At 46.0% G+C, this 24983-nt stretch overlaps 1 protein-coding gene across 1 annotated transcript; it reads right to left on the bottom strand.

Annotated features, from left to right (window-relative positions):
* Positions 1–11307: 11307 nt before the first annotated feature.
* On the bottom strand, positions 11308–20096 carry PURB (purine rich element binding protein B). Its single transcript, XM_047763155.1, has one exon. The coding sequence runs from the start codon at positions 20079–20081 to the stop codon at positions 19152–19154; it is 930 nt and encodes a 309-aa protein (XP_047619111.1). The 5' UTR covers positions 20082–20096; the 3' UTR covers positions 11308–19151.
* Positions 20097–24983: the final 4887 nt, after the last annotated feature.

Here is a 24983-nt window from a genome sequence, read left to right as displayed (position 1 = left end):
TAATCATCCTTCAAGGGCCAACACAGACATCACTTTCTTCATTATGCCTTCCTTGACATCCCTGATTTGAATTAAGTGCCCTGTACCACCCAGTGTATCATCAGCCCTTATCTTGCTGAACTGTGTTGGTCTCCCTTGGTGCAAGTGTGTTAGTGTATAAAGTCTAGTTTACAGTGAACTAGGATTGCAAAGAAAGCAGGATGAACTCAAAAGGAGCAGGTCTAACCAGAGAATCTTGGGTATTAGCATCTACATATGCTGATAAGTTATTCGGCTTTGCTGGATTTAACCCAGGAAGGTCTAGTTTAAGGATGTTCAAAGGGTAATCCCTAGACAGCAGCATCAGCACCACCCAGAATTTGTCAGAAATGCAGGTTCTGCCCCCCAACCCACACCTACTGAATCAGAAATTGTGGCCCGTCGAGTCCTTTGGGGGATTCTGGGACACACTAAAATTTGAGGACCATTGGTAAATAGTATAAGCTGTAGTGCATAGTTCCAACGCCCTTTTCAAAACGGAGTCACTTATTCTTTCGGCTCCCCAGGGTACCGACCAATCATTGCTCAGTAGTCTCTTACCAGGAACTGGACTTGGCCAAAAGGAGCTGCCGCATCCAAGGTCAAACCCTTTTCAGCAGGCAGCCTACTGCCCGTGACTGGTGGAAGTGGGGGAACTGCCCAGCTGCTTTGCCTTCATTTGGGATAACCCTGGAGGGCCATTCCAGCTCCAGAATTTTCTGTGTCATTAACAACAATTTGCTTGAACTGCATGGCCGTTCAACTGCTCCCTCTAGCTTAATCCTGCTCCTTTTATTTTCTCACAGTAATATCGCCAAGAATTAGTGGAGTCGCAGTAAACGTGAAGGCAAATTCCCTCATGAGCGTCCACTGGGAAGCCTGATCTAAGACAATGGCTTTCCCTGCAAAATTTTAGTCGCTTTTTGATTGGGCAGTTCTTCACAGGTACAAAAACTTTTAAGGTACAGAGAGGGTACAGCGAAGCCATCCCTTCTCCGGTTCTCCATTTTACTTCTGAGTAGGCAACCAGTTGTGCCGCTGAAAGTACAGTGACAGTATTTTAGCCTTTGGAGGGGACAGCTTTAATGATGACAGAGATTCCAGGAGTTTACATCTTTCGCTTCAGTTTTAAATTCCCCTTTGAGACTGCAGTACTCGCCAAAATATAAAGGCTTTAAGAGAGACATTTTCTTTTCGTGACTCTTAGAAAAGGACGGTCAAGTTTCTTTATTCTTTTTCTTTCTTTCTTTTCTTCTTCTTTTTTTTTAATCTTTTGTCTATTTGGGGCCACATCTGCGGCATCTGGAGGTTCCCAGGCTAGGGTCGAATCAGAGCTGTAGCTGCTGGCCTCCACCACAGCCATGTGGGATCGGAGCCACAGATCACGGCAATGCTGGATCTTTAACCCGCTGAGCGAGGCCAGGGATCAAACCTGAGTCCTCACGGGTACTGGTCAGGTTCGTTAACCACTGAACCTGAAGAGTTCCACGACGGGAACTCTTCTTTTTCTCTTTTTTAAACATCCCTAGAGGTTTAGGCGAGGCCCAGAGGCCAGGCGGCTATTTCCAGGAGCCAGAACCTACCTGGTTCTAATGAGGTCAGTCAGGATTCGGTATCCATCCACCTGCCTTCAGCTTTGTGATGCCGAGGCTGGGACTCTGCAGACATTTCTGCCCTGCCTCCTGCTTCCTTGCTAGGCTTTCCAATAGGGAGCCCTAGAGGGAAACTGCAAGACCAGAGGAGGGAGAAGGGACTTACTCCTTTCTGTCTGCTTTCTGTTCCTCTGCCTCACCACCCAGGCAAGGCTTTTACAACAGTTGCAAAAACAGCCCATGCTCCTTCCTCCTTCACCAGCAGCCAGCCGGCTCCTTCCTTAGAGCTCTGTGCTCTTTCTGGCGCCACAGGCCCTTCCCTTAGGTTTCTAAGGCTTTCCCTTTGTTTCTTCAAGGTAGCTGCTATTTGTTAACCTCCTTTCACCTCAGAGTTCTCAGTTTACCCTTTAGCAGTTAACAACTTTATATCCAGTTAATGATACTTTGTTCTCTTTGTTCCAATAAGTGGTGTGTTTTCTGCAGCCTGAGTAGAGCTTGACTAATAAGCCTATGATATATATATTTCTAACTTTTTATTATGGAAAGTTTTAAACATACACAAAATAAAGAAAATAGTACAGTGTGCCAGATATATGCCTCACACAACTGTAATGTCATCAACTCATGGCCACTTTTATTTTATATTCGCATTTACCTCTGCCCCTTCCCTAACTGGGTTACAATGAAACAAATCCAAAGTAAAGCAAAGAGGCAACACAGGTTTTTCAGGAAAATAGTTTCCTTACAAAGACCTTGAGGAGTTCCCATTGTGGCACTGCCCCAATGAACCTGACTAGGAACCAGGAGGTTGCAGGTTCCATCCCTGGCCTGCTCAGTGGGTTAAGAATCCAGCAGTGCCATGAGTTGTGGTGTAGGTTGCAGATGTGGCTCGGATCCTGCACTACTGTGCCTGTGGCGTAGGCTGGCAGCTGTAGCCCCAATTTGACACATAGCCAAAGTAGAAATTTTCAAAAATACTAAAAAGTGTTAAAAACTCAAAACCATCACCCTAAAGATTTCATTGTTAAATGTTGATCCATTTCCTGGCAATCCATTTTCCATGTGAACGAATGAATGCTTTTAAGAAAAGCAAATCTGGGAGTTCCTGCTGTGGTGCAATGGGATCAGCTGTGTCTCTGGAGCACTGAGAGGCAGGTTTGATCCCTGGCCTGCACAGCAGGACCAGGATCCTGTGTGTTGCTGCAGCTGTGGGTTCAAGCATCTGGCATTGCCACAGCTGTGGCATAGGTCTGGGTATGGCCAGGTGAGGGTATGGCCTTTAAAAAAAGGGAGGGAACACTTCCCCATTCATTAAATGTCAGTTTCACCCTAATACCAAAAATGAGACAAAGATATTAACAACAACAAAAAACCCACAGGACAATATCCTTATAATTTGATCTATGTAACATGCCATAGTAATAGAATAAAGGACAAAAACTACATGGTCACATCAATGGAGCAGAAAAACCATTTAACAAGATGCAACACACTTTCATAAAAAAAAATTCAACAACTAGGATTAAAAGGGAACTTTTGTTTTTTGAGGGCCACACCCTCGGCATATGGAGGTTCTCAGGCTAGGGGTCTAATCAGAGCTGTAGCCACCGACGTATGCCAGAGCCACAGCAATGCCAGATCCGAGCTGTGTCGGTGACCTACATACACCACAGCTCATGGCAACACCAGATCCTTAACCCACTGAGCAAGGCCAGGGATCAAACCCTCAACCTCATGGTTCCCAGTCAGATTTGTTTCCACTACACCACAATGGGAGCTCCATAAAAGGGAACTTCTTTAACCTGATATAGGCCATCAGAAAAACCTGAAGTTAATATCATAGCGTAATGATAAAAGATTGAATACTCACTCTTATGATAAGGAACAAGATGAGGATGTCTGCTCTTGCCACTTTTATTCATCATTGTGCTGGAGTTTCTAGAAAGAGCATTCGGGCAGCAAAAAGAAATAAAGGGCATCCAGATTGGAAAGGGAAAAGTAGAACTATTTCTTCACAAACGACCTGATCTTGTATAAGGATCCACTGCAAAACTATTAGAACTAAGTAAACAAGTGCAGCACGATTGCAGGGTCCAAGATCAACACACAAAAATCAGTTCTGTACCATAGACTAGCAATGAATAAACTGAAAATCACTTCCATTTATAATAACATCTAAAAGAAAGTTTTGGGGAATAAATTTCACAAAAATAGCACTAGTACTCTGAAAACTACAAAACATTAATGAAAAAAATGAAAGATCTAAACAGAATCTCAGCTTGCTTCTTTGCAGACATTGACAAAACCATCTTAAAATTCATACGGAATATAAGAAACCAAGAATAGCCAAAACATGGCATTCCCATTGTGGCTCAGAGGAAACAAATCGGGCTGGTACCCATGAGGATGCAGGTTCTATCTTTGGCCCTTTTTTGGCCATGGATCCGACACACACCACAGCTGCAGCAACACACAGGATCCTGGTCCTGCTGTGCAGGCCAGGGATCAAACCTGCCTCTCAGTGCTCCAGAGACACAGCTGATCCCATTGCACCACAGCAGGAACTCCCAGATTTGCTTTTCTTAAAAGCATTCATTCGTTCACATGGAAAATGGATTGCCAGGAAATGGATCAACATTTAACAATGAAATCTTTAGGGTGATGGTTTTGAGTTTTTAACACTTTTTAGTATTTTTGAAAATTTCTACTTTGGCTATGTGTCAGCTTTATAAATATCTTTATAAAAAAGGTATTTAAGGGAGCTCCTGTCGTGGCTCAGCAATAGCAAACCCGACTAGTATCCATGAGGATGCAGGTTCAATCCCTGGCCTCGCTCAGTGGGTTAAGGATCTGGCATTGCTGTGAGCTGTGGTGGAGGTCACAGACACCGCTCAGATCTCTTGTTGCTGTGGCTGTGGTGTAGGCGTCAGCTGTAGCTCTGATTTGACCCCTAGCCTGGGAATTTCCATATGTGGTGGGCACAGTCCTAAAAAGCAAAAGCTCCCCCCCCCCAAAAAAAAAGGTATTTAAAAGTATTAGTTTTTCAAGTGGGAGGAATAAAATTTAGAAATAGTGTGATAATAGATGACTACATTTCTCAGCAGTTGAAGCTCACTCATCCTTAAAATTTTCTGTTTTCTCTTTTGGGGCTGCACCCATGGCATATGGAAGTTCCATGGCCAGGGACCAAATCTAAGCTGCAGCTGCACCCTATGCCATAGCTGCTGCAGTATCAGATCCTTAGCCTATTGCACCACAGTGGGAACTTATAGTTTCTTTTTATCTGTTTATTTATTTTCTTTTTACGGCCGCACCTGTGGCCTATGGAAATTTCCAGACCAGGGGGAACCAAGCTGCATCTGTGACCTACACCTCAGTTCACAGCAATGCTGGATCCTTAACCCACCGATCAAGGCCAGGGATGGAACCTGCATCCTCATGGATACTAGTTGGGTTTGTGACCCACTGAGCCACAAGGGGAACTCCCAGGAATTTCTTATGTTATTCCAAATAAAAAGTCTCTCGGCTTGCTGTAAGGGAAAAGTTAGGATTATAGTATATTATAGTTCAACACAGATATTTGGTCAAAAATGAAAAAGAAGCATGAATTCTATTTACAGCTATAGCTGTAAGAATTCACTTTTCAGACCTTTGAAACATGTAGCAACATAGCCAAGGATCCTAGCTGCTGTGCATTTTTCACATTGTGCCAGTATATGCTTTGGGTAGATTGCTGGAAGTGGAATTGCTGACTCAGAGGTTAATTTGTAGGTAATTTTTTTTTTTTCAGCAAGAAGCAAAGTCTTTATTATAGAAAAGCAAATAGCTCCCAGGGCTAATGGGAGGGGGAAGAAGGCCCCCGCCCCGTAGGTAATTTTGATAAGTATTGCCAGATTTCACAGGGGACTCTGTTCCCACAGCAATATATGAATGTGCCTATTTACCCACAGTCTTGCCAGTCGAGTTTATTGTCAGAGTGTTGGTTTGTGTTTTTGTTTTTCTCATCTGATAGGTGAGAAATGATATAGTTTAAATTTGTATTTCTCGGAGTTCCCATAGGTGTGCAGCGGAAATGAATCCAACTAGGAACCATGAGGTTTCAGGTTCCATCCCTGGTCTCGCTCCGTGGGTTAAGGATCTGGTGTTGCCTTGAGCTGTGGCGTAGTTCACAGATGTGGCTCGGATCTGGCGTTGCTGTGGCTGTGGCTCCAGCAGCTATAGCTCCAATTAGACCTCTAGCCTGGGAACCTCCATATGCCACGGGTGTGGCCCTAAAAGGACAAAAGACAAAAAAAAATTTGTGTTTGTCTTATTGTGAATGAGATAGAATATGTTTTCATTATAACTATGAACCATTTGTATTACTTTATTTTATTTTTGTCTTTTTGCTATTTCTTTGGGCCGCTCCCACGGCATATGGAGGTTCCCAGGCTAGGGGTCAAATCGGAGCTGTAGCCACCGGCCTACGCCAGAGCCACAGCAACTCGGGATCCGAGCCGCGTCTGCAACCTACACCACAGCTCACGGCAACGCCGGATCGTTAACCCACTGAGCAAGGGCAGGGACCAAACCCGCAACCTCATGGTTCCTAGTCGGATTCGTTAACCACTGCACCACGACGGGAACTCCTGTATTAATTTTTAAATGAATTATCTGCCTCTATTTCTTATACTTATGTCATTTGCTTTTACTTGATATATTCAGAACCCCCAGGACCCAAATAATGGATCCAGAAACTGCCATGGCAGAGTAGTTATATATATTCTTAACTGTTGCCACTCTTTGGCTGTTAAGTCTATAATGCCACAGAGTGGTTCTAACACATTGACATAGCAGTGTAAACCAGCTATAATGGAAAAAATAAAAATCACTATTTTAAAAAAGTGGTTCTAACACAGAGCACTGAAACATTGCCAGTTACAGAGAATTCAGCTCTTCTTCTGAGCATAGAGGTTAAATGCGGTTCTTGTTTCAGCACAATGAAAACGTCACTCTTCCTGGTCACTGAATCCTGAGAAGAACCAAATTTGTAGGTTTAATGGGCACATGGAAAGGCCCCTGCTGGGCTTAATGAACCAAAGAATGCCCACCGCCTCCAGCTCTGTTCCAGAACACACCCTGGCAATGATGTCAGACCTGGTCCTCAGAGGGCGGATGGGAGCAGCTTTCAGGCAAAATAGAAGAGCTGGTCCCATCGACGGTGGCCTCTGAAGGCTAAATGGTAGCTACTGTGTGGGAACACCGCAACCACCTACCCCCCGACACACACCCTGTTCCCCACAAACTTGATTCTTGTTCACACACAAAAACCCTTGAGCTGATGTAGGTTTGGTGGAATGAGCAGTTGTGTCCAAAAGCGAGCTTGCAGTCCTTGCCAGAAAAGGTGTGGGGTCAGAGGAGGAGCAGACTAATGACATCCCACGGCCCAGATGAGTCACTTGCCTGAGTGATGTCACCAGCCGGGTTCTCTCTGCTGGAAAGCCCGCAGCTGCTGGACCGCAGCATTCCATGTTGCTGACAACAGCTCTCCTTCCCTCACAGGACTGTTTTTTGCTCTTCTCCTTCAGAGCCGCACATGCTTTCTCTCTCTCTCTCTTTTTTTTTTTTTTTTTTGGTCTTTTTAGGGCCACACCCATGGCATATGGAGGTTCCCAGGCCAGGGATTGAATCGGGGCGGCACCTACTGGCCTACACCACAGCCACAACAACACAAGATCCAAGCTGTGTCTGTGACCTACACCACAGCTTATGGCAACGCTGCATCCTTAACCCACTGATTGAGGCCAGGAGTCGAACCCGAGTCCTCAGGGATGCTAGTTGCGTTGGTTACTGCTATGCCATGATGGGAACTCCTGCTCCCTTTTTTTATATTATTTGCATTAGGGGTTGGGGAACCTGTATCTCTATTCTGAACTATGTTACAGAGAATGCTATATATTCATAAAGGCTCTTTCTGAATTCTGAGCAAAAACTTCAAGATGAGAAGCTGGATGTAGGTATAATTTAAAATGTACAGACAGATAACTCACTGTATATCACATAACAAATTAAAAAAAAAACCTCACAAATGATGGAGTTCCCATCATGGCGCAGTGGAAACGAACCTGACTAAGAACCATGAGGTTGTGGGTTCGATCCCTGGCCTCACTCAGTGGGTAAGGATCTGGTGTTGCCGTGAGCTGTGGTGTAGGCCGAAGACACGGCTTGGATCCTGCGTTGCTGTGGCTGTGGCGTAGACTGGCAGCTGTAGCTCCGATTTGACCCCTGGCCTGGGAACCTCCATATGCTGAGGGTGAGGCCCTAAAAAGACCAAAAAACAAAACAAAACAAAACAAAAACCCTGACAAATTCTCTTATTCCTATCAACAGTCTCGTAACACAAAAGCTAAGGTAATGGGGTCCCTGTATCCAGGTGAATGAATCCAGGTGAATGAATTCTCAGCAGAAAATCACTTCATTTATTGATTTATTAATTTTACACTCAAGTTGTTTACCTGCAAGGAAAATACACATAAAGTAGAACATATCTGTGAAATGCAACCAGCGAAGTCTTCGTTTATCGGAGAAGAAACGTCTCCGGATTTGAGATTGCGCAGAAGTGTTTCCCTGAGGAGGGGGGTATGTCTAGGAAATTTGAGCGGCAACCCACCCTAGTCTCCTGGAGACCGGGGGTCACATAAACCAGAACATTTGAACATAAAGTCGCCTTTAGTCCAATGTACCTAAAGTCTCCTTTAGTCCAATGTACCTAAAGTCACCTTTAGTCCAATGTAACTCAGTTCCTTCTAGTTCCTCCAAAAAGTTTTCTCGTTCTCCAAACTAAACCATAAATTCCATCTGGATCATGGACCGTATCTTCTACACTTGGTACAATACCCGGCATATGGTATCCCCCCAATAACGAGCTAAGGAATGAATTTACAAATGGTAGCACCTCGCAGTGGTCATCAAAAAGATTTCAGTACTGACCACCAGGTGGCTCTCATTTTCCTGAAGACCCAATGGCTTCTCCGGGAAACTAGACACTGTTGTAGGATTTAAGGATCTTTAAGTGTTAAAGATCCTTGCTCAGAGTCACGCTATTAGTTTATGACAGATTCAGGGATAGAACCTAACTTACAACATCCAGAACAGCCAAACTATGAAGTAATACCCCTTTGCTTGGAAGCTCTGGCTCCAATAGAGCGCTTCAGGCTATAGCCTGGCTACACCTAGTCCTTCAATTTGGGAGGTGACAACTTCTCGTCAAGCTAAAAAATTCAGCAGGGCTATGGTAAAACCAGTGCCTCAGGGTAAAGGCTTCCTGACCTCTGTCTGTTGATGGCAACTGGGGTAATTGTTCCCAGAATTTTTGTGATTTCTAATGAGTCCCAAAGTGTTGATCCTCAACTAGTAGCATCAGCATCACCAGGGGACTTGTTAGAGATGCGGCTTCTCAGGCTCCACTGGACCTGCTCAACCAGAAACATGAAATGTTTGTGTGCACGTGGTGTGGGTTCAGGAATCAGCTCTCCAGGTGACTCCAACTCACACTAAAGGGTTCCCCGTGCCAGTAAAAGCCCCCGACTTCCCCAGTGAGGGGTTTATCAATGCAATGCTCAATGATTCCACCTGCAAACTTTTCTCAAGATTAGTTAGTTGGGGAGTTCCCATCGTGGCTCAGTGGTTAGTGAACCTGACTAGCATCCATGAGGACGTGGGTTCGATCCCTGGCCTCGCTCAGTGGGTTAAGGATCCCGTGTTGCTGTGAGCTGTGGTGTGGGTCGAAGATGTGGCTCTGATCCTGAGTTGCTGTGGCTGTGGTGTAGGACAGCAGCTACAGTTCCGATTGGACCCCTAGCCTGGGAACCTCCATGTGCTGCAGGTACGGCCCTGAAAGACTAAATAAATAAATAAATAAGATTAGTTATTTGGGGGTTTAAGCAGTAAGCTGGTAACTTAGGTAACAAGAGTCACAAGGTGAAAGCTGTGTGTGCATCCTAAGAATTCTTTGAGATCCTGAGTTTTTTGCCTCTAGCAAAAATTCCCAGTCCTTCATCCTTTTTTTCTTTTTAAATTTAATTATTTATTTTTTGGGGTCTTTTTAGGGCCACACCTGCGACCCAGGCTAGAGGTCGAATCGGAGCTATAGTGCCGGCCCCCACCACAGCCGCATCAGACTCGAGCAGCGTCTGTGACCTACAGCCAGCTCACGGCAACACCAGACCCCTAACCTACTGATCAAGGCCAGGGATTGAACTCGTGTCCTCACAGATACTAGTCAGGTTCATAACCCACTGAATCACAATGGGACTTCCCCATCCCTTTCTCTTCTTACCATAGGATCCCACAGGCCACTGGTTCTCATCCTTGACTGATTGCAATCACTTTGGGGAGCTCAAAAAGGAAGAACAAAACACACAACACACTGTTTATGTCCCCAAATCTCTGATCCAGACAGTGCCTGGGCAGCAGCATTCAAGGCAGCGAGCACAGAGAACATGGCCAGAGACCGAAGGGGACAGTGGGAAAATCCCTGTGTGGTGGCGTGGTGGCAGGAGTAATTTTTTTTTTTTGCCTTTTCTAGGGCCGTGCCTGCGGCATATGGAGGTTCCCAGGCTAAGGGTCGAATTGGAGCTGTAGCCGCCGGCCTATGTCAGAGCCACAGCGATGCAGGACCCGAGCCGCCTCTGCGACCCACACCACAGCTCACAGCAATGCTGGATCCTTAACCCACTGAGCAAGGCCAGGGATTGAACCTGCAACCTCATGGTTCCTAGTCAGATTCGTTAACCACTGCGCCACGACAGGAACTCCAGGAGTAATTTTTTACAGCTAAGATGCTCCGTAGAAAGAAAACATGGGAAGAACTAAAGTATTAGGTTATCTTACGTCTTTTCCAACCCCATTCTTCATCTTCAGAAAAGCGTAATTGACATGTCAGTCTAGTTCAGTGGTTCTCAAAGGGTGATCCAGGAACCCCCAATCCCCGTGACTCTCAGGAGTCCAGAATCCAACAAGGTACTCCCCTAACAACATTGGTATTTGCCTTGTTCACTTTTCCTCACAAGCTTACAGTGTTTTCCAGAGGCTAAATAATGTGACAGCAATGACATGGCTCTGTAGCAAATGTCGTCTTAAAAACAATTCCGTTTCTAACAGGACACCTATCAACTGACAGAGCCCTAAAGACAAAACTCCTTGGCAGTCTTCAGTACATTTTAAAGGAGTAAGGGGGTTCCTGAGAGCAAAAACTTGGAATCATAGCCAGGATCCAGGGACCTAAAATTTTCATTTTCCTCTGGGTATAGACTTGTCTGTTCTTTAAAGTCAGTTTTGACAAATGGTGAGTCAACATCTGGGCTTGCGGGTTTTTTAGTCACTAAAAACAATACCGCCTAAAAGCCAACAGAATAGGAAGAACTTCTGGGAAGCAACGAGCAGCCTGTCTGGAACATGAATCAAAGCATGAAACAAATCTGCAACTTGGATTCGCTCCACAGATTGCAGAGTAACTAGACAAGGGGTTCAGGAACCCAGAGGGTCTGGACCCAACTGGCTGCATGTTGGGTGAAACGTGCAACAGCTTGGAAGTCACTTCAAGTGGGAACCCACCCAATTCCAGACCCACTCACGAGCCCCGGCAGACGGGGCACATGCCGTTTCCCTCCCCACCACCAGGTCGTTCCTTAAATCAGACACCAGCACGAGGTTGTCATTCACTTTTCCGCATACTTTATTTGTTACAAACATACAATTTTTTAAATATAGACTGTAAAACTCCATTTGCAAAAGTCTGTTATGGTAAGGAGTGCACACCAGCAGTAGGATTTTTTCTCTATGAGTTTTTTTCTTGTCAGTTTTGCTAGTTAGTGGTAAGTACGGGACCCGCCATTGACAGACCTGTCTGAAGCTTCTGGCTGTATTCATGTTGCTCTTTTGAAGCAGCCCTGCTCGTCTCAAAATTGACCGGAACCTGAGCTTCAACGGCCAGGCAGTGAGATCAACAGCCCGTCTAGACTCTGCTTTTGAACGGTTTCCAGGAAGTATGATTTCTGAATGGGTACTGCACTTCACGGATTTATTTGAATTGCCCATGCAGCTCTGTGTTTGTTAAAGTGCATTCTTCTTTTAAAAAATAAGAGGAATAATCTTTACTCTTTAACCAAGGTACTTAAAAAAATGAACTTTTTGGTCTCTCAGCAGATATTCCCAAATTGATCCTATCACTACAAATTTTAGTGTTCTATTTACAAATATTTATAGGGTAACAGGTGGAGGGGATCTTATAAAATTAAAGGTGCAGCTTCTCTTGAAGCAGAGAGATCAGTTCTACAAATTCATACGTAGGAATACACACTTGGTTTACAATGCACAAGCATGTGGATATTTACACAGAGACTGAAGACATCCCAAAAAACCCCCTTTAAAGTAACTTCCAATCTAAACTCTAGTGGTACATCTAGATCAGGAAGCTCTGTCTCCTGCTATCAAGATTTGGTTTTAACTCATTCAGATTACTTCTGTAGATTCGCTACTGGCAGGACATGAGTCCCAACTTTGGAGTGAAGAAGAATCTAGTCTAAGGAGGCCCCTGGCAGACATAACTGGCAGTGAAGGAAGTGTGTTATCTGGACATTTCTATTGGAAGATGAACAGACTTCTAATAATGGTCTTGGAAAAAACATCTGCAGGAAGGTGCAAAAGGAAGAATAAATCCCTACTAATCATTCCAGAACTTTAGAAAAAAGTCCAAATACACTGATAATCTTAGTTATTATTCAAATATTGATATCATTGAAAAAAAAAACCCTCAAATTTACTTATCTGCTACCATAACATACAAAACTATAGACTCTTTTTAAGTATGCCCTGTACTTATTTAAAATCATTTTCTTGGGGGAGGGAGGGAAAAATAAAAAAGAAAATCAGTTTCTAGACTTTTGTCCAATCTATTAACTTCTAGGGATCCAGAGAGCTTTTGCCACAGAGGTGACATGTGGGCTGGGAGAGGGTTTAAGCCTCATATCTGAACAGTTTAAAATGTACCTGTTTTTCAATTTTCAACTTTCTCTCCCCAGTTATGTCCCTGAAAAAGGAATTTTAAAAGAGGAAAAATCTACTACTTGCCATTCTAGTTCCAAATATGGGTGAAGATTTTTTAAGCCCAGTCTGATCTTGCAATGTAGGGCAAGCCTAGGGATGGGAGTTTGCCTTAAGAAATAAGAGATCATCTAAATCAATTTCTTCAACGACTCAGCCACTGATGTATTAGAGCAGGGATAAAAAAAAAAAAAAAAAGACAAACTCATGTCTCCTGCAATGTGCTAGTGGACAGTGAACTTCAATACTGCTTTCCCTCCAATCCTCTGGGCCCACATTCATCATAGTAAAGGTATGACTAGCCCTCTCTTATCCAAGTCAGTGGGTATTTTACACACAACAAAGGGAAAGGAAATGGGCTCCTAAAACCCCATGTTAATCAAAAGTACAGTTGTACTCTTTCATTAAACCATCTGTTAGAATCACCTATAGAAAAAGAAAAATAACATTTTTGCATCAAACAAAGCTCTGCCCTCCTGTTACGAGAAGTCCTACCGAGCAGTGAAAACTACCAATGTGGCATTTGCTGTTGTTTTAACATGGCTTTACCTACCCCAACTGGAATGTCTAATCCAGGAGGTGTGAGTCAGCTTTTCAAACGAAAAGGAAAAGACTGCAAATAAAGGTGATTACACTGACGGCATATTCCCTATTTCATGAGGAAATGCAAAATACATTCATAAAGGTCTTACTTGGATCAGGGATACAGGTATCAATTGGAAATTACTAGAGTAAAAAGTCTTCACATACAATATTATTTTCCAAATTTCATACTGACAATTGGACCATTTTTTTTTGGGGGGGGGGGGCAATGGCATGTGGAAGTTCCCGGGCCAGGGATGGAACCTGTGCCACAGCAGAGGCAATGCCAGATCCTTAACTCGCTGAGCCACCAGGGAACTCTGAACAACATTTACTGGAAAAAAAAAAAAGAGTCCATTAAATCCATCAGTAATGAAACTAAGTCTTAAGACTGAGGGCTGGGAAGAGCAACTTTAAATAGCAGATAGATACACATGAAGAGAAGTCACCATTCAATAGTCTGTTATCTCTTGAAATTTCTGGGGGCTAACATGTTAAAATTAATGACTTTGCTTCTCTAGATTAAAAACAGGTGAAATGAGGGTACAACTTCCCATTGCCACCTTATACCTGGAATTTCAAACAGCATTGATATGGACTTCTTCCTTTTGTGTCTGTACTTTTCTTAAGGTAAAAATAATTTTTTTTCCTACAAATAACCCCACCCCCCTCAAGCCCCACCCACACACCCATTATCCAGTTTATTCAGTGGGAATAGTAACTGTTTAGGAAGACAGCTAATTGGTTTACAGTACTCTAAAACCAACCCTGAAAACTAGAAATCTCATTCATTTACTATAACTTCAGTGCCTTGTCACTGACAGAAAAAAAAAGCTACTTTAAGGCTCAAGGGAAAGTAACTTCTTCCATCGTGAATGCAGCATTGTTTACTCTCCCATCCATTGGAAGCTAGCAGAATGCACTCTAGATCAAAATTACAAACGCTCTCACGTTAGCAAAGACTTCTACTCTTCTCACAGAGTTAGAACGATATTCCTAAGCAAATTATCTGGGGAGCCTGAGAAACCATATGATCCGCATCACACACAGATTCCGTGTATTTCATGATCAAAAAGTGCTTTATCTTTGAGAAATATGTCAGGGTTAAAATGGAAACATTCAATGGAAAATCACTGGACACTTTCTCAAGTGAAGTACAAAGTGGAAAAGGGGCAAAAAGGTGAGAGGCTCTGCTCTCTGAACAGGCCTCATGCGTGTGACTTTTAGGGAACGTACTAGATTAAAATTGTTTAAGAGTTAACAGTGGAATTTTACACCACTATATATATTCTAAAACCTGAGATTGGACATCAAAGCAGTCAAACTTTGTTACTTATCAGAGCAATTCTGATACTTCCTAAAAATAGAAGACAACTCAATTGAATTAATAACTCCCGGGGTCAAAAAACATTAACTTCCCCCCATCAACAAGGAGACCGACCACAAACGCGTTAGATGCTAAGAGTGCTGCAGAACGACTCTCAGCAAACGAGTCATTTTTACATAAGCGAAAAGTCACTTCTCTCCTTCCCCTTCTCACTGATCAAGGCCACACTATTCTCAAGTGAATATCTACTGAGAGATCAGTTGTGCATTGGACAAAGTACCATAACTGGGTTAAAAATGAAAACAAAATTTACAGTGAAGAATACCTATGTGCACATGGCTTACACACTCAAGCTTCTCAATTTCATCCACCTCAAGAGCAAGGCAGACACAGACCAATAGTTAGCTTTTAACACCTTGTGTAGAGCACACTCTACCCCCTGTACAGCCAGTCAAGGTTACATTTAACAAAGCATTCTCAGCAACTATGTAGCGCCTGAAGTGTGCAGCCATTTACAGACCACTCAATATGAGGGCATTAGTATAACCAGCCTCTTCTGCCCACAACCCTGCATTGTCGGATAAGCCAGGATAATTGTTTTGTTTTGAGAAAACTGAAGCTTGAATCTCTTAAAAGACCTGCAATTTATTGCAAAGTGACTGAGAGGCAACAAAGGAAGCCGCAGCAGGTCTCGGCCGCCTCTGCACCAAAGCTCCTCAATCACTTTGCAGTAAATAATTATGGAAAGTGAAGCGACGTGTAGCCATGTGTATATCACAACTACAGTCATTTAAACCACCTACATGCCTCCCACAGTAACATAGGGTGTCTGGGTTTTTGGTTTGGTTTTCACTTTGATTTTTGGTGCCATACAGATTTGCATCTTGTATTGCGCAGCATTCGCACAGAAAACTTTCTCTGTTGACTAGAACTGCCATTCGACTTGAATGATAGGTAGGGACAATAGAAACCAGAAAGGAAGAGTATCTTGTCACAGATTTTTGCCTTTTTTTTTTTTAGCTGTGCCTGTGGCATGGGGAAGTTCCTGGGCCAGGGACTGGACCTGAGTCTCAGCAGCGGCAACGCCAGATCCTCAACCTGCTGAGCCACAAGGGAACTCCAGATTTCGCTCTTTTGATTCCGTTCCTAAAATTTGATTTCTCCTGTGACTGCAGTAGTTTGAGAAACAAACATTCCACCAACGATCCGAAGAGGGAATTTTAGTTCCCTCCTTCTTAGGAACACGACTGTTTTGAACACGTGATTAGCTGGGATGTTTGCCAAGGTTGAAAAACAGCCCTAAATCACTGTTCACAGTAGTGGGGGAAAGACAAAACCAAAAAAATTGGTTTCCCATAGTCTGTACCATGCCGTTTGCGGAGGGGAATCCCTTCCTTTAGTAGCAATAGTCAGGAATGCGTTCCGAGAGACAGCCTGTCCACATCACCTTGCTCAACAAACCAACCACACGCCACAAGTGTAGTGTCTGTGCCTGGCAGATTTCTATTGTCCCCAGAGACTGGGATGAGGATCAGTGAATGCTACAATTAATCCACCGCCTCCAGTAATCTTCCTGCAGGGAGAAGAGGCCAGGACCCACCTCCTGCAGGAGAAACAAACCTCTGAGATTGGCTAAGACTGAAAAACCCACCACTATGACATTTACCACTTAATCTTACATAGGCAGGTCAAAATTTTAATATAAATTACTTTTCCAACACATAGCTTATGCATTCTTTGCTCCTTTTTTTGGAGGATTCTCAAATTGATATCTAAAGATTTACATATGATATATTACTGTTATATGGTCTAATGACTAAGAAAATTTCTCTGGTAACCAAAGCTGATGCCATATATGGCAGTGTTCTTGGCATACACTCTATATGCCTCAGACCACTTCCACATTCTTTCTATTCAGCTAATTATAGCTTAGTAGCCACTGGTGAAGGATTGTGAAGACCCTGTCATTTCTACAGAATAGAAAGGCAAGGCTAGTTACTGCAATTCAGCCAAACAAAAAGAAAAGAAGAAAGAATAAACCCACCCCTTAAAAAGGAGAGGTACTGCACCTTTGCAAAATTGAACTGGCTCACTGCAGCTGAGCAAGAGAACCACCGCTGAAGCAAGAAAACAAGTTGGTCTATACAGGAATTATACATGTTTTGAAATCGAAAAAGTGACAGCAATCAACTAAGAGCTGCAACCTTGATTTTTCATTGCTGCCTCAGAGTTCGAAACTTAAACAGTTTCTGCAAGCCTAATAAAGCTAGCTTCTCAGCTCCTGTACTACTAAAACTATTGAGGGATTTGTTCTCCGCAGCAAAGAAAGAAACACTCAAAACACATAGGTAAATACAGCAGGACATTATTGAAAACAGCTGCCTTGTAGTACAAAATACAGTACGAGTATACAGATGTCATTAAAACATCAAAAATACTATTGCTCCCATACAATTTAGGAAACATTCTTTGCAACGGAGAAAAATTTTAAAAAAAGAAAAGCCTAAAAAAAAATTTGTTTAAAAAGTCTACTGTGGATGATGAGAGTAGAGAAATAGTCTGAAAAGGGCACCAATGTTTGTGGCTCTTCCTTTTTTTTAAAAAAAATCTAAGATCAGTGATATTCTGAATCAAATCTAATTTTTTTAAAAAGCCTAATTTTATATACACATTTCCCTCCCTCTCAGCCACAAGTCATGAAATTGACCTTTTTGTATATTACTTATTTCACAATAAATACAAAAAGATTGTATAGATTGAATAATACCAAAATAAGATAATAAGAGGGGTATGCAATAAATTAAAAGGCAGCTCAAATAAAGGGCAGGCATGCAGTTAAAGAAAAAACAAAAAACAAACTTAAGATTGTGGAGGTGGGGTTACTTGCCTCCTGGTTGAGAAGGTGTCACACAAAGTATACCTGAAAACTTTGGAAAGAACATTAGCTCCCATTCGATTCAAAGTTACCTAGGTCTATAACATTTGTAGGAATACCTTTGCATGGGGTGGGATTAACTTGATTAGTAAAAATCATACTGAAAATCCATTTAAAATATAGAAGAGGCGATCCTTGAAAACCCCAACTTTTATTCTTGAAAGACAGCTGGATAAACTGGCAAAAGCCAGTTTGTTGAAATTGCAAGATGGTATAAAAATGCTTCCAGGATATAGTCAGCATATTCACGTTCACTTCGGCTCCATCCAGATGGATTTCAGCTTCCAAAGGGCACGCTGCTTGAATCACTCATCCATCATTTGCCAACTTTGATTGTGAGGTACTGATACAACGGATCAAGTTCTTAAAAATTTATTTTAAAAGAATAAATGATGCTGGAATTCTGGACCTGAGGATCTTTAGTATTTGAACAAATCCACAGACTAAACTGAAGGTAGATGAAAACTTCAGTTTTGGTTACTTCCAACTTTTCTGTGAGGACGTATGTTCCATTAAAGCTCAGGCTTGTAGCCAAACTGTTCCTTTTGTAGCTATCTTCAAGTTTTATGGTTTAAAATCCAGCCAACCAGTGGCCGAAACAGCCGAATTAGCCACAATTCACTGGCTCATGCGGTGGAGCCACAGGGATCTGGCTCTCATTCACATCTAAGCCATTTCTCGGTAATGACCTCCATATTTGGAGATCGGGGAAGAACTTTAGTGAGCAGCAACCAATCCACTCAAACAGTTTTCCTTGTGCTTTATGTCCGATTTCTTCTTGTGCCTACCTCAGCAACCCCCCATGCAAAACTGCTCTTCTAGCTTTGAAAAAAATTTGCCAGCTTTCAAAATATTATAGTAACGGCTTCTAGTTCAAGGAGTGATATCTGAATTCATTTGCATCCCGGAGAACAATTCTGCAAAGACATGGGCCTTGGTTCAGGTCCCATGCAAAACCATGTGAAACAAAATGGACCCAGTTTGTTTCTGTATTCCCTGGTGGCTTCACAAAATGATTTTGCCCTGTCTGTGGTTACTTAGTTGCTCCTCTTTAGGAAACGTGTACCCTCAGAACTGGGTAACTGAAAAGGCCTCTCTCTTCACAAGAATTCCATGAAGATCTAGGTTCAAAACGCTGACTTCAACGGAGGTGAAGGGATAGACACGGCCAAAGTGTGGTCTGGAAAAATCTTTCCAACAGGTTACCCAGGTACAACACAAACTCAACTGTCTCCAATGGGTCTGGGTAACTCGAAGGTGTTCCTTGGCCAATGTGCAAGGATCTGACCCACCCAGGGTTCAGGAACCTCAGCTGGGAAGCAACAGAAGCTGAGACTCTTTTACTCAGGTGAGGAGACGCTGTTTTGTCTTCTCTCCTCTCTTTGCAGGTTGCTGTCAGTATCTTGGAACTTCACTGCTTTTCGCTAAGTGTCCGTGACGGTTCTCTTCCGGTTACTTCTCTTAATTAACTATATTACTTTAAATTTAGTTTTCTCCCTCTGGGGCCTCCCTCGCTCCCCCTCCTCTAGCTCACTGGGGGATGAACAGGAAGGGGAGCTCTCTAGCCAAGGGGACGGTGGTGGGGTGGAGAGGCCCATAGGAAAAGCTGCGCGTTTCAATCCTCATCCACCTCCTCTCCCTCCGACTCGTCTCCGCCGCGTCGCTCATAAAGCTTATCCCTCTGCCGCTCCTGGATCTCTTTCATCTCATCCGCATACCGGCAAAAGGCGCCCCCGAACTTGCCCCACGCCTTGAAGGGAACGGTGATGGCGTTGCGGTACGAAGGCTTTACCTCGCTCACGCGCAGGAACACTCCATACTTGTTGCAGCCCACGTCGAAGAAGAAACGCTTGGAGTCCACCGTGATGGAGGTGCCTTCCGGAAGCTCTCCATAGAGGCCGCCCCCGGGGCCCCCGGCGCCGCCGCCCGGGCCCCCTGCCAGCTCGTCGTCCTCGCCGCCGTAGTCGTCGATGAGCTTGGCCAGCGCGTCGCGGAACTCGATGAGGCCCTGCGCGGGCAGCGCAATGGTCTGGCCGCTCTGCAGGCCGCCGGGCCCGGGGCCGCCGCCGCCGCGGTTGACCGTCTGGCGGATACGCAGGAAGCGGCCACGCTGGTTCTCCTTGAGGTCCAGGTAGTACTTGCGGTTCTCGCGCACCAGGAACTCGCTCTTGAGCGCGCGCCGCGGCCCACCGCCCTCCTCGGCGCCCGCCGCCGCTGCCACCTGCTCGGGGCTGCTGGGGCCCAGCTGCGCGTAGTGCTCGATGAAGTCGCCCAGATAGTCGCGGAACTCGGCGGCCACCGCCATGGACAGGGTGAGGCGGCTCTTGGAGCCGCCCGCGCCCACCTCGGCGATCTTGAGGAAGCGACCCTTGGCGTTCTGCTTCACGTCCAGGTAGAAGCGTTTGTTCTGGATGTCCAGCCGCTTCGAGGCCAGCTCCTGCGTCTCCTGCTCGCCGCCGCCGCCGCGGGACGCGGGCTGGAAGCCGCCGGGCCCGCCGCCGCCGCCGCCGCCGCCGCGCTCGCTGCCACTATCGCCGTCCGCCATCTTCTCGGCCTCCGCCGCCACCGCGCCCAGGCCGCCGCCCGCCGCCCGCCTCGCTCGCGCCCCCGCCCTCCGCCCTGCGGCTCGCTCTCCGGGGCCCCCCAGCCTCGCCCACCGGCCTGCTCACGCGCTCCCGCTGCTCATCGCCGGCCGCCGCCGCCACCCCCCATCGCCCCCGCGCCCCGCCCCGCCACTTCCGGCGGGGCCGCTTCCGGCGCGCGCTTCCGTGACACCACCCCCGCCCCGCCCATTACGTCTTCGCTGCCGGAAGTGTCGAGCGCAGCGGCGGCGGGGCGCAGGGCAGTGACGTCACGGGGCCGCAGGCGCGGGGCGGAAGACCCGAGGGGTAGGCTGGGAAGGATCGCTGGGAAGCTTAAGGGTGTTGGAAATAGTGTGCACTTGTTTGTGATGGTGGTTTCACAGATGTGCCAAAACCTTTGAAATGTACTCTTTGAATAAGTGCGGTTTATTCTGGGGAAATTATACCAAATACAGTTATTATTTGTAAACAGAGGAATTAAAGGACAGAGGATGTTGAGGTCGTCTGCGTTAAGAACTAAAACGGGGAGTTACCGTCGTGGCGCAGTGGTTAACGAATCCGACTAGGAACCATGAGGTTGCGGGTTCGGTCCCTGCCCTCGCTCAGTGGGTTAACGATCCGGTGTTGCCGTGAGCTGTGGTGTAGGTTGCAGACGCGGCTCGGATCCCGCGTTGCTGTGGCTCTGGCGTAGGCCGGTGGCTACAGCTCCGATTCGACCCCTAGCCTGGAAACCTCCATATGCCGTGGGAGCGGCCCAAAGAAATAGCAAAAAGACAAAAAAAAAAAAAAGAACTAAAACGAATTTTATAGGATTGCTGGACAGTAATCTGTGAGTAATGTTTAGCATGATACCTGAGTTATAGTGATGCTAAGTGTGGCCTCTTGCCTTTTTTTCCTATAGTGCCTGAAACATACATGATAACATCATCTTCACCATGACAACAACGTAAGAAAAAATGAAGGACTCAACTAAGCAGTGGTAGTGGGGCTGAAGCGCTTAGGAAGGAGTTAATTTTTATCAAATACCTATGTACAGGGACTGACAACCATTTTGCGCGGAAGAATTCGTGTTTCCATGTTCACGTTGTGTGGAGAAACCGGAATGGATTTAAAAATTGGTTCCCACTGTGGCCCATTGGGTTGAGACTCTGACTGCAGCCGCTTGGGTCCATGCGGAGGCACAGGCTGGATCCCTGGCAGGGGCAGTGTGTTAAAGGATCCAGTGTGGCCTCAGCTACAGTGGCTGTGGCCAGCGATCAGTCTTTGCCCCTGAACTTCCACATGCCTCCACCCGCCTTAAAAAAAAAAGTGCAGGAGTTCCCGTCGTGGCGCAGTGGTTAACGAATCCGACTAGGAACCATGAGGTTGCGGGTTCGGTCCCTGCCCTTGCTCAGTGGGTTAAGGGTCCAGCGTTGCTGTGAGCTGTGGTGTAGGTCGCAGACGCGGCTCGGATCCCTCGTTGCTGTGGGTCTGGCGTAGGCCGGTGGCTACAGCTCCGATTCGACCCCTAGCCAGGGAACCTCCATATGCTGCGGGAGCGGCCCAAGAAATAGCAATAAGACAAAAAGACAAAAAAAAAAAAAAAGTGCAAAGCATGTCTTTCCATGGGAGGAGGTGTGTGCTGAGAGTCACTCTACGTGGGTCTGAACCCCATTGTAGCTGTGAGGTCTTGCGCAGTTCAGTTCATCTCTAAGGTTCCGTTGCCTCGCTTGTTAAATGGGAGTAATTGTACCTGTCTTGTGGGGTTGCTCTAATGCACACAAAGCACATAACCTGCAACAGAGGAAGCACTTTCCAAGTACTTAATCACCCTTTTTCCTGTTTGGTAAGAAAGACCCAATCAAACAAATTTAAAATAATCGCTATCAACCAAACACAAGGTAGTCCAGGGAAAGATGTCAAATTTGGGGCTTTGAACATTTCAGTCCTGGAGAGGATTTGGACATTTCAAATCCCTAGGGAAGGAAGGCCATGTCAGGCATCACTATACCTTTACAGGAGATGTCCATGACGCTCTCCTAATTTCTTGCTAAGCAAGCAACTTCCCTGTATAGGGGGTCCCAGCACTCAGCTCATGTGAAGCACTCTCTACCCTTCTGTTCATTTCTACTAGTTTGGTTTTAATGAGTCATGTTCTATTTAATGAGTTAGATCTATTGCTGTTTCCTTTGAAATTTCATTCTTGGCTTTTAAGCTTAGGATCTTCTCCCTTTTCGTATGCTTGGCATTTACACATTTTCCAAACTTTATCTTTTTTTTCTTTGTAGGGGCGAATGTGCAGCCTACGGAAGTTCCCAGGCTAGGGGTCGAATTGGGGCTGCAGCTGCCGGCCTACACCACGGTCACAGCAACGTAGGATCCGAGGTGCATCTGCAACGTACATACACCATGGCTCAAGGCAATGGCAGATACTTTTTTTTTTTTAGTTTTTATTATTTGTTTATTTATTTATTTTTTCTTTTTAGGTCCGCACCCGTGACATATGGATGTTCCCAAGTTAGGGAGTGGAATCAGAGCTACAGCTATCAGCCTACACCACAGCTCACAGCAATGCCGGATCCCCGACCCACTGAGTGAGTCTGGGGCTCGAGTCCCCATCCTCATGGATACTAGTTGGATTCATTTCCACTGCACCACAACTGGAACTCCAATACCAGATACTTAACTCACTGAGCAAGGCCAGGGATCAAACCTGCAACCTCACGATTACTAGTCAGGTGTGTTACTGCTGAGCCTCAATGGGAACTCCAGACTTTTTATCGTTCTTTTTTTTTGGCCACACCTGTGGCATGCAGAACTTCCTGGGCCAAGGATTGAACCCATGTCGCATCCGTGACAGTGCAAGATCTTTAAGCCACTGAGCAACCAGGGAACTCCCTACAGTTTGATTTTTTTAATATATGTGATTGTGTCATATATTTATATTTTATATTTAACGCTAGTCTATCTAGAATATATTTTGGTCCGTAGTATGAAGTGAAGAATCTAAAAAATTTCCTTCGAATGACCAATTGTCCCAGTACTATTTATCGAATAACCCTTCAAGGACAGATCTCGACAGGTGGAGATGAATGCAGGGTATTTTGGGCAGAGGGAACATGTGTTCCCAGATGGCGAGAAGTCAAGTTTGGCTGGAGCCCAGGGCCTGTGACGAGGGGTTGGTGAACAAAGGAGTCGCAGGCAGCTAAACCTGGACCCGGGGGCTGGCCTTCACTGGCAAGCAAGAAACTGGGCTGGAGTCGAGGGGGAGCCCCTGGAGCCATGTGAACAGGAGCGTGACACCCACCGTCTCGGTGTGCTTGGAGGAGGTGACCCATGGCAGAAGACAGCCTGGGTGGGCTCGGGTAAGAGGCAACAACCAAGCTGTAGGCCCAAAAGCCCGCGGGCACTAGATAGGGCTGATAGAGAGGCAAGGAGCCAGTGAGACCTTTGGGCCATAAGAAGGGTCAAGATTTAAAAAACAGACGTGGGGCAGAAAGGAATGAAGGGTGCTTTGGGAGCGTGTGCTCTGAGTGACTAGAGCCAAGGCCCTTGATGGAACCGATAGGAGAATGCATTGAGACCTCAGACACCCAGCTGCTGCGAATCCTAGGTACCCCCCCCCCGCCTCCCCCATGTAATTCACAAGAAACAGTCCACCACAGGAAGATCTGTTTTTGAAGTATCCGATTCCTCCCCCAGTTTATTCCTTCTCAGTGGCCCTAAGCACTCGCTGTGACTGCCTTTTGGCAAATCCAGCTCAAGTGAGTGTGAGTCTTAAGTGTTAGCGTGTTAAGTTGGAGGAGCCAGCTGGACGCCAGAGGGGAGGTGGCCAAGCAGCTGTGGGGCCCAGACAAACACAGCCAGGCAGGAGGGCAGCAGCGGGGCTGCAGGTTTAGGAGCATCCAGCAGACAGTGTGGATTTGACCTCAGCTCCCAGGGGGCTCTGGAGAGAAAACAGGGACAGGTGAACAAGATGGGGAGAGAGAGGAGGCCGGGGTCGGGTGTCACCGTTCATACGGAAACTGTACATTTGCCACCCGTCCTGGAAATGTGCCAAGAAGCACACTGCTCCTAAGAGGTGGAGCGGAAACTGCAGCTCAAGTCTCCGATTCTAAATTCTGTCTTTGACGCTGCCACCTGGGGGGAGCATGGAAGCCATTTGTCACCGTGCCAACCAGGGCAGGGGTGTGGGTTGAGGACCTGACCCGGTGACAAAGGGAATGATAACTGGCAAAGAGACGCATGAAGCTGCCTTGCCCAGGAGACCTGAGCAGGCCCCAAAGCTGGAGGGGCTGGGAGGGGGCGTGGTCATCGAGGGAGGATGGTGGGCACGGTGGGCACGTGGGGAGAGGGGCTGGGCTGGATGGAGCAAGAAGGCATCCTTTGACTTGTGAGCCTGGGAGGGAGTGGAGGAGAGATACAGGAGCCTCTGGTGGAGAGGAGCAAAGTTGGAGCTGTTCCTGCATGTGTGCCAGGGCCCAAGATTGAGGCCACATACTGAGGAGGAGGCTGTGAGGACCTGAGTAGCCCAGGATCCCACCAAGGCTGGGCCAGGAGCACCCAAGGCTGGGCCAGGAGCACTTGGAACAGCTTGGAGGTGCGGCAGGAGGCAGCAGATGGACGCAGGCCTCGCCAGGGCTGGGGAGACCCGTGAGGCAATTGGGGGACCGGGGCCAATGGCCTCAGATGGCCAGTGCCTTCCCCTGGTTTCAGGCCAGGAGAAGGAGGAAGGGGTCAGACATTGTAGGACCCACTTTGTTTTCCTGTTGTTTTTCCTTAAGCTTAGAATGGAAGTTCCCAGAACAGCTGAGGAGTAGGTCTTCTCACCCAGATCCCCCACATGTTAGTATTTGACCACACTCGCTTCATCGTCTCTGTGTACA

Source organism: Phacochoerus africanus, chromosome 16 (assembly GCF_016906955.1).
Source record: "Phacochoerus africanus isolate WHEZ1 chromosome 16, ROS_Pafr_v1, whole genome shotgun sequence".
NCBI classification, from domain to species: Eukaryota; Metazoa; Chordata; class Mammalia; order Artiodactyla; family Suidae; genus Phacochoerus; species Phacochoerus africanus.
The sequence above is the reverse complement of the archived record's forward strand: the minus strand, read 5'-3'. Positions and strand labels throughout refer to the sequence as shown.